This window comes from Ammospiza caudacuta, chromosome 4 (genome assembly GCF_027887145.1).
Source record: "Ammospiza caudacuta isolate bAmmCau1 chromosome 4, bAmmCau1.pri, whole genome shotgun sequence".
In the NCBI taxonomy this organism is placed as follows: Eukaryota; Metazoa; Chordata; class Aves; order Passeriformes; family Passerellidae; genus Ammospiza; species Ammospiza caudacuta.
The window spans coordinates 2,178,940-2,192,023 of NC_080596.1; the positions used below are offsets into that span (position 1 = coordinate 2,178,940).

General features: G+C 35.6%; 1 protein-coding gene across 9 annotated transcripts in view; it reads left to right on the forward strand.

The window, feature by feature from the left end:
* The window catches only part of NEK1 (NIMA related kinase 1), a 43,952-nt gene that overhangs the window by 24,429 nt on the left and 6,439 nt on the right, over positions 1–13,084 (forward strand). For 3 of the 9 annotated variants that reach the window (XM_058803126.1, XM_058803132.1, XM_058803128.1), the window contains 13 exons: positions 2,611–2,694; positions 3,217–3,300; positions 3,795–3,887; positions 4,921–5,016; positions 5,508–5,681; positions 7,156–7,224; positions 7,303–7,534; positions 8,572–8,724; positions 9,377–9,562; positions 10,143–10,263; positions 10,466–10,545; positions 11,457–11,674; positions 12,238–12,392. In XM_058803126.1, coding sequence (XP_058659109.1) covers positions 2,611–2,694; positions 3,217–3,300; positions 3,795–3,887; positions 4,921–5,016; positions 5,508–5,681; positions 7,156–7,224; positions 7,303–7,534; positions 8,572–8,724; positions 9,377–9,562; positions 10,143–10,263; positions 10,466–10,545; positions 11,457–11,674; positions 12,238–12,392 — 1,745 coding nt within the window. The remainder of the gene's footprint in view (positions 1–2,610; positions 2,695–3,216; positions 3,301–3,794; positions 3,888–4,920; positions 5,017–5,507; positions 5,682–7,155; positions 7,225–7,302; positions 7,535–8,571; positions 8,725–9,376; positions 9,563–10,142; positions 10,264–10,465; positions 10,546–11,456; positions 11,675–12,237; positions 12,393–13,084) is intronic. The other 6 variants (XM_058803129.1, XM_058803133.1, XM_058803130.1 and 3 more) reach the window with 3 other exon arrangements.

A 13,084-nucleotide genomic window follows, 5' to 3' on the forward strand; every position in this document is an offset into this window, starting at 1 on the left:
TTATACAGTAGCTTGAACCAAAACTGAAGTTTGATTAAATTGATACAGCTAATGATCAGACATAGTGGTGCATGCTAGGGAAACACATTCTGCTTATTGAAAAGGTATTATGAATTCATTCATATCTGTCAAGGCTGAATCTTATAAAACCTTTACTCTTTAGAAATTAAGTAGAAGATAGTATCATAAAATGTTTATGCTTATGGTTCTAAATTCACTATTCCTTTAGGAAGTTTGTTTAAAACATATATTGGAAATGACTATGTGTTTTGATAACAAGGAGGGTTTTACTTCTTGGGTGCTTCTCTACACTATTCATATGCAATTCAGTGACAATATTTTTGTCAGCTGCTGAAATTGAACTGACTGTGCTGGAGTAGCAGTGAGATGAGACCAACAGCAGATTTATAGCAGCATCTCCTGAGTTATACCTGATAATCAGATGATGATTTAAAGCCAGGTCCTAATGTCAGGGATTATTTCACTTACAGTGAGCAATTTTTGGTGCTTTGATTCACTGCTTTCATGGCAAAGTGTCCTTAGATTAGTATTTATGTTGTAAAATTAGTCTTCCTCTCTAAAACTATGGTTCTGTTTTTTTAAAACCTTCAAGACCAGTAAATAATTTTGAAAAAAAAAAATGAGCAATTCTTGTCTCTTCTTGGGCAAGTTGTTGTTAATACCATTCCCTCTTGGAAAGTTGTTAGCAGTACCAGTACTGCTTCCATTTTGTTCTTGATTTTATTAGCATTGATATGAATTTATGAGATCAGTTAATTTAAGATACCCAACTATTCATGTTAATGTTTTTCAGTTTTCTCTAATGTGTTCAATGAGCCTAAACGTTTTAATCTTAGATGGTTCCCATAATAAAACAGGGAGGTTACAGAACAATTAAAGTAACTTCCAGATGTTTAAGACTTATAACTTGAAGCCAGAGTACCAAGTCCATTTCTGGATTTGTCATTGAAAGTGGAAGTTATCTACAGCTTCCCTCTATTTGTGCGGGAAATTAATTTGACTAGCTGGCAGTTGTTCTCATATGGGGATGGGACTGTTGTTTGGACAATGTTGATCTGAAAAGAGAAATCATCAACTAATAGTCAGCCTTTTGTCTGATGACTGGCACTAATTTACCCAGCTTCTATAAAATATAATTGCTGTCAATTTTAATTTTCAACTGACAGTCTAAATTTGACTCAGTAGTTGAGTTGATGGTATTTACAGACATCTGTTTTTTAAGACAGCTGCTGACCTAATTTGCTACTTCACTGTAGCTGTGTGGCGTTGCAAAAATGAGTCCTGGTCTTTGAAAATTTAATGTGGCAGATGAGTAAAATAAACAATCTACAAAGAGAATCAGTTCTCAAAAATCTTGCTTCCAGTTTTTTCTTAAGAGCAGTGATATAAATCACCATCAGTGATGGAAATACCTAAAATAACTTCAGTGTTAGAACCAAGAACAGGGAAATTCCTTCAATAGTGCCAGTAAGCTTTTGTAAAGCTCAGGAACATGTATTAAAAAGTTAAAAATAAAACCAAATATTTTCTGAAAAGATGAATATGGAAAATATTCTTTTACATTTTCTATGGCTTAATGCTCAAGCTGAAACCAGCATTCATGGGGCCCTTATAAATGTATAGAAACTACTCTTCCTCAAAATTCCTTAATTTGTTCTCCGATCCCCTGATTGCTAAACCACTGAAGTGCAGTGGTGTGCTATTTCCTTGAGCTATTAATTTTTCTCAATCTGAGAGATTATTTATCCAGAATATTTGGATTCAGTCAATAACCTCACTGGAGTATTTACTTACTGATGGTTCTCTACATGCAAGCTTGAGAAGGCCCAAGCCTCAGGCATTTTATGGGGCAGAAGGTCAATCATATGTTTGTGTGCTTGCTGTCTTTATTGTGTGTTGCACTAACAAATCAAGGAATTTTTAATCTATTCAGAAAAAAAAGTGGTATGTCATTAGTAAAATAATTAAAGCATTTTTGATTTTAATCCAAGCAGAAAACATGAAGTCAAATGATTCTTGTACTGTTCTATACAGAACTTTCTTAAAGGTTGAAATCCTTTTGGTGACAAGTCACAGAGTACATCACATGAACCAAGTCTGTATACTGCCTGTGTATTAGACATTTAGCACAGCTTGTTAGGTGTAATGAGTATATTTAAGTGCTTGTTTAGATTTTTGACTCATTATTGTTAAAAAAGCTTAATCTAAGAATGTAAAAACATTCCACTTTTTAACTCAGCAGTGGCAGAAATCTCAACCCTGTGCTACCATTTTTATATAATCCAGATGTAGAAAACTCATGCCCATCACAATTTAGGTTTTCTAACCTAAATTTTCTATGAGAAAATCAGAATTGAAGGGAAACAGCAACTATATTCTTAGAGCTCTTATTTCTCTCTTTGGCTGCTCAGAATTTTTAGTTACTGCTGTCATATGTTTCATGTAAGCGAAAAAGGTTTATTGGTTAACTTCAGAACATCTGCAGATCTTTGATGGATTTGGTTTCTTATAAGTGAACCGTTATTGGATAAAGCAGATAATTTTACTGCCCCAGCCACCTTAAATTTGATACCATTAAATGGCAAACAGGGCACACTGCAAAACCTGGCAGATACCTATGGAGGCAGGTCCATTTCTGCAAGAGGAAGGAAATCCAGAAACAAGGAGGAAGAGGTATGCTTGCTGCATGTTTGCCACTTTGCTCATCGCAAAAATAGCACTATTTTGACCTTAACTGTGCCCAGTTTCCCTGCATGGTTCCATCTGTGTAACAAAATTAAAGGACTTTTTTAATTTTTAGGAAATAATTGACTGTTAATGTGCTAAAGTTTGGGTGCGTTTAATTGTATTTGTTTTTAAAATAATCAAAATAGTAGTTGCTTACATCAGTCTTTCTCAGAGTGGCTCTTGAATTTGATACATATAAGTATAGCTATATCCTAATCCTGTTGAGATAAATGCAACCTTTCCTAGCTTTCAGTAATGTAAAATGTGGTTATAATTAATACTGATAAACATACATTTTAATTACATGAGAATTTTTCTGGAGATTAGTATATGCTGGTGGAGTGATAACAATAATGTTGAGGGGTGGTTCACTCATTTTATTTCTTTGTGGTATCTGATATATTTTAAGTTAACCTTACTGGAGAGAGTTTCCATAGAGCTGAAACTTGTTTCATTTCTTTGTGTTAGGAATATTTGGCAAGACTGAGACAGATCCGGCTACAAAACTTTAATGAACGTCAGCAGATTAGAGCAAAACTTCGTGGAGATAAGGTTGGTTTAGAAATAATACTCAGTACTTATGGAAGTTGAGTGTGGGGTGTGTTCTTTTACCCCTGGGGGAAGACTTCTGTTTTAGGCAGCTTTATATAGACATATATTTTAGACAGTATATATTGTGAAAAAAACCTGGAATTCTAGAGCATCAAACCTTTCTTGTATCCTCACCTGCAGAACGTGGAGCAGTGATGAGGGGTGGCAGGTGAGAGCCCAGCATTGTAGGCTACTTTCCTTGCAACAAGAGGCACATTCCTTTTTTCCTGACTTACTAAAGCTTCACATCTTTTAAAACCAATCCTCCCTGAAAAACCAAACAAATAAAACCCCCACTGATCTCAGAGACGAAGCTCTGTTCAAGTAAACATTGCATTTAAGCAAGGAGTTAGTGAAACTGACCCATGTTAGTCATATAGTCGGTTAAAATATTCTGAGTAGGCACTCATATCACTCAGTGTTTAAATACATGCACTGATGATAATTCCATGAAGACTTTCACTTTGCAGAGTGAAGCTGCCAGTTCTGATGGACAGGACTCTAGTGAGGAAGCAGAACTGAAGCGCAAGAAGATAGAAACACAAAAGGTAAGCGTGGAGTGGGAGGAGATGGAAGTTACTGTTGTCAAATATGTTTTATATCTCATGAATTTTCTTATATTTCATTATGCTATCAATAGTTTGTTCATTTGTCCACTACAAGGGAAATGGGGTGAGTTCAACTGTATAGAGCAAATAACTGTGTTCAGCTGCTTTATCTTGGTAATTTTAAAACATGCTGAGACATCCTTGCTAGTCAAGGATCTTCTGTATCCCAGTCTTTGAGAATTCTCTCTAGGGTAGCTTTTGTCCTAATGGCAATTTGGTATAACTAAAACAGCATTTTGAGACTGAAGGGGTAAGGGAGATATACCTTAGACAACACCTTTCTTTTAGTTAAAGAATAAAGGAAGGCCAAACTCCTTAAATGGGCTGACATGGATTATGTGTGGATTGGAATGTGAGTTATATAACCCTGTGATGAATTACATTTAAAACAAACACATTTCATAGAAATACCGTGTTTAATTAGAACTTTATTCCTTGTGGTGATTTAAAATCATTAACTAGTTCACAATACTACAGATAGCAACTATTGCTCTTATCTATTCTATGAAGTTCCCTCCACCATCTGCAAAGTACAGTGTAAAAACGAGCTAACCCTATGCCTAACCTGAAAACTTGAGGTGAAACAGCAAGTGAAGCTTTTTGTGTATGAGTAAGTTGGTAAAATTTAAACATAATATTTAATATTTTTTGATTAATGCATTTGTCTTCAAAGATAATTTTAAGTAGAGTTTCTAATTTTACATTAGTCTGTTTAAGATTACTATGTATACTAAAAATAGGACCAATGAAATCAAGAACTGCAATTAAATTTTGAGGAGTTGCCATTATTTCAACATAGATCATCAGTTATTATACATGTGTGGTGATTTTGTCAGTGGAGTCCTCCTTTCATAGTCTATACAGTAGTGAGAGAAAAGGAGATGAGTAATCCAAGAATATTCCTTCTTAAAATGTTCCATGAAATAGGCTGCTGATGATTTCAAGTTGATCTTTTTTTGCTTGTTTACTGTAGGCTCAAGCAAATGCTCGTGCAGCAGTTCTGAAGGAGCAGTTGGAGCGAAAGAGAAAGGAAGCATATGAAAGAGAGAAAAGAGCCTGGGAAGAACATGTAAGAAAATAAATCTGTTACATGCAGTCATAGTATGTAGGGCCATATCTTTGTATAAATAAAATCCTATACTGTGATTTTTCAGGACAAGTAGTTCTGAAATTGGAGAGAGTATCCTGTGTCAGTCAGAATTCCCTAATTAGAAGCCTAATCTTAAGTATGCTGGCAGGGAGACTTCTGAACATCCTACCTAAGAATCATTATGATCACCCCAATTATTTTAATAATTGTCTGTTAATGACCAAAACTTATTTTATTTTCTTTTACTTGTGTGTGCTATGGAACAAGTCCAACTAGTAATATTGTGAGTAGAAAAAGCAGGATGTGAAGCTGACAAACTGGCATGCCGTGGGCAGTTGTCCTTTGTATGAATGTGTGGCATTATTGTCCTTTTGTAAGGATTACATGAGCCTAATTGATAATACTGTGTTTAATGTGTAAAGTCCTGAAGTACATTTTTGATTTAACTTTTTTTAATTGCATCTATACAGCTGATTGCAAAAGGGGTAAAGAATCCTAATGTGCCTTTTCATATGGAAGCTACAGAACATAGTCCTATGAATGGACTACAAGAGTCTGGAGCAGCTCTTCCTAAGCCACAACTTCCAGTGAAGCCTGGTGTACCTGTCATCTCCATGACTTCTGCTTTGAAGGAAGTGGGTGTGGTAGGTACTTTTGCAAACAGGGTAAAATGAATGGAAAGGCAATAAGTACTGAATGGAAGGAGAATGTTTAGAGAAAATGTATAGGTTAGCTAGAAAAAAAAATGTTAAGGATGTTTGTTGCTTCTAATTAGGGAAAAGAAATTAAAAAAAAAATATAAAAAGAAACCAAAGCTTGAAAGCTGTTGAAACACACCTGTATGCTGAAACTGAAATTCATGTTCTGAGCAAAATAGCTTATGATGAGCCCTAGGTGGCAGCTTCCATTTTGATCAGGGCAGTTTTGTTCAGTTGAACAAGACATCAACTTCCAGCGTTTTCATCAGCCCCTTGAAGAGAGGAGTTAATGAGTTGGTTACTTGGTGAAAGTGAGCAGATAAATTTTGAATGGTAAGACTATTTTATATTAATGATTGATTGTTTTCAGTGAGCTTGAAAGTGCTGAATATTACAGAGAAGACAAAGCCTAAGGTTCTTGAATCTGTTAGTGCTGTCTCTTCTTGTTGTCTAAAAGAGTATCCTAATTTCTATTCTGCATGTTCTCAGTCCTGATATTGTAAAAACTTACGTGTTTACCTCAACTGCTTTATGTTACAATTGTGAACCTGAGCTCATGAGTGTAACCTTGTACAATTTAAATTTTTAACACAATCGATGTTGATTTGAATGCTAGCTTTTGTACATTTGCCTAAGCTCTTTGTAAATTTCAGTGTAGTGTGGTACTTCATACTGTGTTCAACCCTGAGGGCTATAGCTGTGGGAATAGAGTGAGACTTACACTAAAGAATGTGTGTGAAATATAAAATGTTTTACCCTGAAAGATGTCAGTTGATAGCTGGAAAAATAAATCATATTTTGGACAAATACTTAGATCATATTTTTTTATAAAGCATATTTTTTCCACATGGACAGTTTGTCTCACAGTAATGCAAGACAGTGACTATAACAGACTAAAAAATAGCACACAGAGCAATTTGAGTTGGAGAATACAAGCCTTGTACACAGATTATAAATTCTACATTTTGCCTTCAATATGTAGTTTGCTTATTTACCTACCACTAAATTTGTCTCTTTTCCCTTCTGTTTTATCTTAATAAATTATCCTTGACTCTGTGCTTGCCACTTTTTTGGTTCTCTTGTAGAATTACTCATTTGTAGCATAGGAATTCGGTGTTATCTTGCTGTAGAGGTCGTATCTAGCTTTATCTCTACATGTTTCATTCTCTAAAATCTCATTTGTCTGTTTAAATTGAGTGATTCACTTGCTCATCACTTTTAGAAAGTGATTGGTTCAAAGATGGAAGGTGCCCTTGAAATTGTGTCTTTGGGATAGAATAAAACAGAATAATCAAGCATTTTGTTTCAGTCTACCTGCAGTTGACATTGGAAAGGTTTTATGATGTCTATTACTATTCTCAAGATAATTTTTTTCTGACATGTTCTTCTACTTTCTATTTCATGCTTCTGGGACTTAAAGGATGAACATGTAATAACTGCTGTCCAGGAGTCTGAGGAGGAATTGAAAAAGCCAGATTTTGCAGTACAAGTATGTCAAATTATATAGTGTCATTTAGGTATGCTTTCAAGAAAGGCACTATTTTAATGCATATGTTGGTCCTTTCAGAACAAGAGAGAAATTCTGAGAAGATTAAATCAAAATCTTAAAGCTCAAGAAGATGAGAAAGGAAAAAAGGAGAGTAAAAATACCTCTGAATCAGCTGGATCTGAAGATGGTAAGAAGCAGCAAGGTGACCAACCACTTCTGGGAGATCGCAAAAAATGGGAATCTGGGGCCTCTGAGTTGGTCGTTCCTCTAGCTCAGCTGTCAATGGAAGATTCTTTCTCTGGAGCAGAGTGTAAGTTGTTGGGGTTTTTTGTCACCATGGTATTACTAAATCAGTTTGCCATGTGTAGTGTGTGTTTTTATAAACCAGCTACTCTTTATTATTATCATCTTGTTATCAGTTACAGGTCATGCACTTCTAAAAAGTGGGTGGTTATGTATTCCCTTAAATAAGGAATGAGGCACAGGCTGAGTAGTTAAAAGCCTGCAGGAGATTCAATAAATAATTTCATAATTTCAACAGCAAACAGTTACTTAACTAATAAAAAAGTATTTAAAATATTTGAAAGATTCTTATTTAACTTGAAAATCCTGTTGTTGTGTTATCAGTAGTGAAGAAACAACTGAGGGTTTTTCTCAATTTAGATCTGTAACTTATGTTAACATTTCTTAGTGTTTTTCTTTCTTAAATCGAGATTGTTATTCCAGATTTTCCACTTTCCTTCTCTGTTTTTTTGGTTGAAACCGCTTTTTCCTGGTTTCACTATATCTTACTAAAAGTCTGTTTCACATTGTAGAAGGAAATAATCATTGAGAATGTGACAGACTTGCATCTTTGCATAGTAGTTTTATAGTGCTAGAATCAAGAAACTTTTTACTCTGGTTTTCTTTGGTGCTTTGTATCCTGTTTTCCTTGGAGGGAGAATGAACAGAAATAAATGTCAAAGGATAGCAAGACAAGAAACTTTCTTGTTTACCATTTCAAGTAAAGTTCAAGACAATTCGTGCCAATGAAACATTGCTCATACTGCTTTCTTTTGGAGTGTCTGAATTTCTGAAAAGAGCTGCTGCTGCTGCTGCTGCTATTAAGTTGCATATGTCAACTGATATTGAATAACTCTGTTATTGATTGGAATTGGCAGAAGGAAAACTAGATAAGCAAAGTCTGTAGGCTGTCTGATTTAGGGTGAGGTGGCATGAGTTCTTGCTTTGTCACCTTTTTAGTTTTAAGTTTTGTGGAGGTTGTTTGTTTGATTATTCACTATACAGAAAACGAATAAAAATTTCTAATTTAGGAAAGTTTTTCTATTTGTGTTTGTGTCCCAACAGGTCAAACTCTGGGAGAAGTAATTAAGTTAGATACTGGTGAACCTCACAGGAAAGTCTGGGGCAAAAGCCCAACTGATTCAGTTCTGAGGATCCTAGGAGAAGCAGAGCTGCAGCTGCAAACTGACATCCTTGAGGAACAAGATGAGATAAATGGTAAGCACAGTGGGTAATTATCTGCACTGCAAGTGTAGTGACAGTTTATCTACTGAGAAAGATTTTGAAGTAATAGAAGCATATTCTTATACTCTCTCTTGCTTTCTACTTCTGGGTGTTGCCTCAGTTCTGAATGTAAGCACAAGCTGATACTGGAGGACACCAAAATATTTCAAACTCAGTGGAGTGGTAAGAAATTAACCAGGGTGTTCTGACAGGAAAGGATCTTCATTTTGCTGAAAAGTCCTAAACTTTTAATAGAAACAATCCTAGTTTTTGAAAGGATGTCATCATCTGAATATTTCATTAGATGCTTCCTGTAACTTTGTTGGCAGCATGTGACTTACATATCAGTTGATTTTATTTTATTTTTTCTGCCCCGTCCACTCCTGCACTTAGTCCTTTGTAAGGACAAAAGGGCTTACATTTATTCTCAATATAAACTTGTACTAATGATAACGTAGCATAAGAAATTAGGATTTTAATATTTATAGCTTTCTTCTTTATATAGTTGTACTAAAAGCATGCAAATTTTTTCTTCTGTTTTCCTTTAAAGAAACAAAAATCCCCAACCTACCATATTAGCCACATTGCAGTTTATTATCCAAATATAGTAAAACACTGTTTACATAATAGAATCATTTTCTGTTAGGTACTGCAGAACTCCTTGAAGGAGATCATCAGTCTTTATCAGAGGAGAAGGAAGAGAAGGCTTTTTCTCCTGTTGGAACTCAGTCTGCTGTACCAGTTGGTGTTACAAAGTCTGTCATAACTGTACCAGAAGAATCTCAAAGAACTGGACCCACCCTGGTGCAGAGCAACGCTATTGTGCTGGATGGTAGCTCATTTCATCAGTAATTCTACTTAAAATCTGCTTATTGAATGCAATAAATGAAGTAACGATCGTGTATACTTTTATATCTTCCCATAATTAATGTGCAGGTTTTTATCAACACATTTTAGGTAGGACCAGGTGCTCTCTATACCTGTGTTGTAATCTGATTCAGTAATGTATTTACTAGATTTCCTGAAACATTTTTGTGTGCGTATAGAAAACTTCAGAGAACAAGTAGAATTCCAAAGTGCTTCAAACTTTTTGTTGTTAATTTGATGGGGTTTTGGTTTATTTTTCCCCATCAATTGTGCTGGAATCTTTTCTCCTGTGATATCAGCATCCTTTTGATCTCTAGGGGTATGTTGCTGAGGTTTTTAGAAAACATGGTTCATTGGAGCTTTAAGACACGCTTCTGGTATCAGAAAAAAACCAAAACTTTTAGCTCTGGGATTACAAAACTTCTGCTGTTTCTGCAAAATTATTTAAGATGAAGGATTTAAGTGTAATCTTAAAATGTATACTTCCCCATCTTTTTGCTTGAATGGAATTAATTTTTAATGAAGTAAATGACTATTAATTTTAGAGCCTGATGATTTGGAAGCAGAGGTGCTGGAAGAAATGGAAGATAAAATGCACCAGAGTAAGGAGAATAAGGAGTTCCCTAGCACTGTTAATGAAGTGTGGGTAAAAGAGAAGGAAGATGTGTAAGTAATCTCTTCTGACCTCTCTCTCCAGTTCAAACAACTGAGCCTTAACTGAGTTTTATTTGGACATGTCAGTTAAAATTTCACTTAGCTAAAGCTTCATTGCTTGCTGCTGTGTTGGTTTTACTGCAGTTGATGACTTCAATAGATTAATGACCATTTTTTACATGGCATTTCCCCATGATGTGATGTGTTATAATAGGGCACAACATAGAATGAATGGGGCAGCTTCAGAGAAAGAAGCACTCAACAAGGTGCAACCACAGAAGGAAGCTCCAGCAGGTCAGTGCCAATCTCATGTTCCATGGCTTGGCAGTGTGGGGTGCTTGAGTCACCCCTCCTCGCTTCATTAACCCCAAATGAGCAAGTTTTTATTTGCTTCTTCAGTTCTTACTTCTAAAAAAGAAATTTCTTTTGGATTAGGAAGACAAATTGTGGGTATTATGTTTGTCACTGTGGAGGAAACCATGTTACAAGAAAGCTACACTGTGTATAGGTCGACAGGACAGTGGCCCATGCTGATGAACGTCAACTTTCTGAATGTTACAGCTTTTTCACATGACTATTTAGGATGTTATGAGATCTGATTATTTACTTAATAGAAGTGTTGCTTTGTTTATACACATTTCAAATGAATACTGAGCTGCAGCTCAATGTTTTAAGTGGCTGCTGATGACAATATTTTATCTTTATTGCATGGAAGAATTGCTTGTTCTTGGAGGTCTGGGAGGTAACTTCAGAAAAAACGTTGTCAGTGCTGTAAAGTATCATTGATGATACTCTTGCATCTAGTTAAGGGTGGCTTAAGCAAACTAGATAGCCTTTTCCCCCTGTTTGGGCAAATTATATTGAGAAAACTTCAAAGAGATCTAGTATAAGGTGATACGCAATGGTTGAAAATGGATGACACAGTATCAGACATGGACTGGATAATGAGAAAACAGACGGCCTGAGAACAGAGCAGGCTATAGCTGAGGGTTGTATATTCTCCAAAAGTTAAAATGTGAAAATTCACATTGTAATTGCACTTAATAAAATTATCAAAAATATTTTAATACTTTTAAAGTGCTATCTACTTTTCTCTTTAATTGTATAAGAGAAATTAGGTAAATTCACAGCTGTTACCTTTTCCTTAAACATCTTGGGGTTTTAATCTGGTTGGATTTGTAACAGACTTTCTTTTACCACATCAGAAACTTGTTCCAGTGACTCTCAGCAAGCTGAACCCTTATTCCAGAGGGTAATACAGCCCACAGCTGTACCAACAGCCTCGCCAGTTCTGTCAGCTCAGTCTTCACAGGAAGAGTCTTTTGTACCTCGTTCACGTTCCATATCACCAGCAAGAAATAAAGGCAAAAATTCATTGTTGATTGGACTTTCTACAGGACTTTTTGATGCAAACGACCCAAAGGCAAGTTTAAATAACAAAAAAGAAATACTTTTTTGTTCTATAGTATTATTCTTACTTTCTTATTGAAGTTGAATGAGGCCAGAAAGATGGCACAACTCTTCAAGCAGGTATTTTTATTTGTCAAGCCATGTCTGCCCTTTAGTTCAGCTGGACTGTGCTCATGATATCAGCAAGCCTCATGCAGCAGTGAAAGTCTCTGGTTTCACCATTCAACATTCCATGTTCCTGGTGTTTGTGAAGGAATTCCACTCTTTTTCTGAGACATTACTGAGGGAGTTCATGAAGACATTCCTAACTTGCCCTATCTGCTTTCTTCCTTTTGTGCAGTCTTTTAGAACAATCACTACTTTGCCATCATAAACAATCACTGAACAGGGCAGCAAAGATATCTTGTCATTTCTGCCAACCAAGCGGTTTTTTTCCTGTAGGATCCAATCTACTAGCACAGCTTCTGGCTGTAAAGCAGGAAGCCTGAAGAACAGTGAAATCTCATTTTAAAGTATTTTGTAAACTCAAGCTGTCTTTAATATTGTTACCAACCAAGCTGTCTATTGCTTTTGTAGATGTTGAGAACATGTTCACTCCCAGATCTTTACAAGCTGTACAGAACTTTAGTTGATGTTCCCAGTGTAGCAGATGTGCAGCATCAACATAATCTTGAAACAGATGATACAGAAGATGAGCAAGCCAAAGAAGGACCCTCTGACTCTGAGGACATGTGAGTGTATCAAGTTTATCAAGTGTTTTAACAGGAATCTTAGTTCAATAATGTTTTTGGTTAGACACTAACTGTTATACACACTATACCAACATGGAGTTTTTACCCAGATATTAAATATTTTGTATTGGATCATCATTTACTTTAAGTCTTGTTCCAGAGAATTGAGAAGCTAATGGGGTACACTGCATACAATAACTATCTGAATTTCCTTCCCAAAATCTATCCAAGGTCTGTCTGGTGTCTGCAACTTGCATTTTGCTCAAGCAACTCGAAGTTGATTGCTATTGCTCTTCTAGAACTAAAAATTTCTTGAATATTTCATTTCTTTCTGTGTTCTGGAAATCTTGCTCATTTATCTCCTCCACTGTTTAATTAGAATGTTCTTCAAGTCCCTCAAAATCTGACCCCGGAATTGACTATTCCCTGCAGCTTTGATAGCCTGGTGTATCTAGTCTGCTTAGATCTAGATCTATATTTTGCTCCAGACACATTTTTATCTGAATTGAAAATGTTATATTTGCCAGGGTTCTTTAATAGTGCACAAATACAAGGATTTTGAAATTACCTTACTAATAAAGTTGAATTGAGGACTTACTATCTTTTTATGAGACTGTGGGATATCTGTTTATTCCCTGTGTTTTCCATGATACAAAGGTGCTGTAGTCATATTGGACTGAGGTCACAAATAG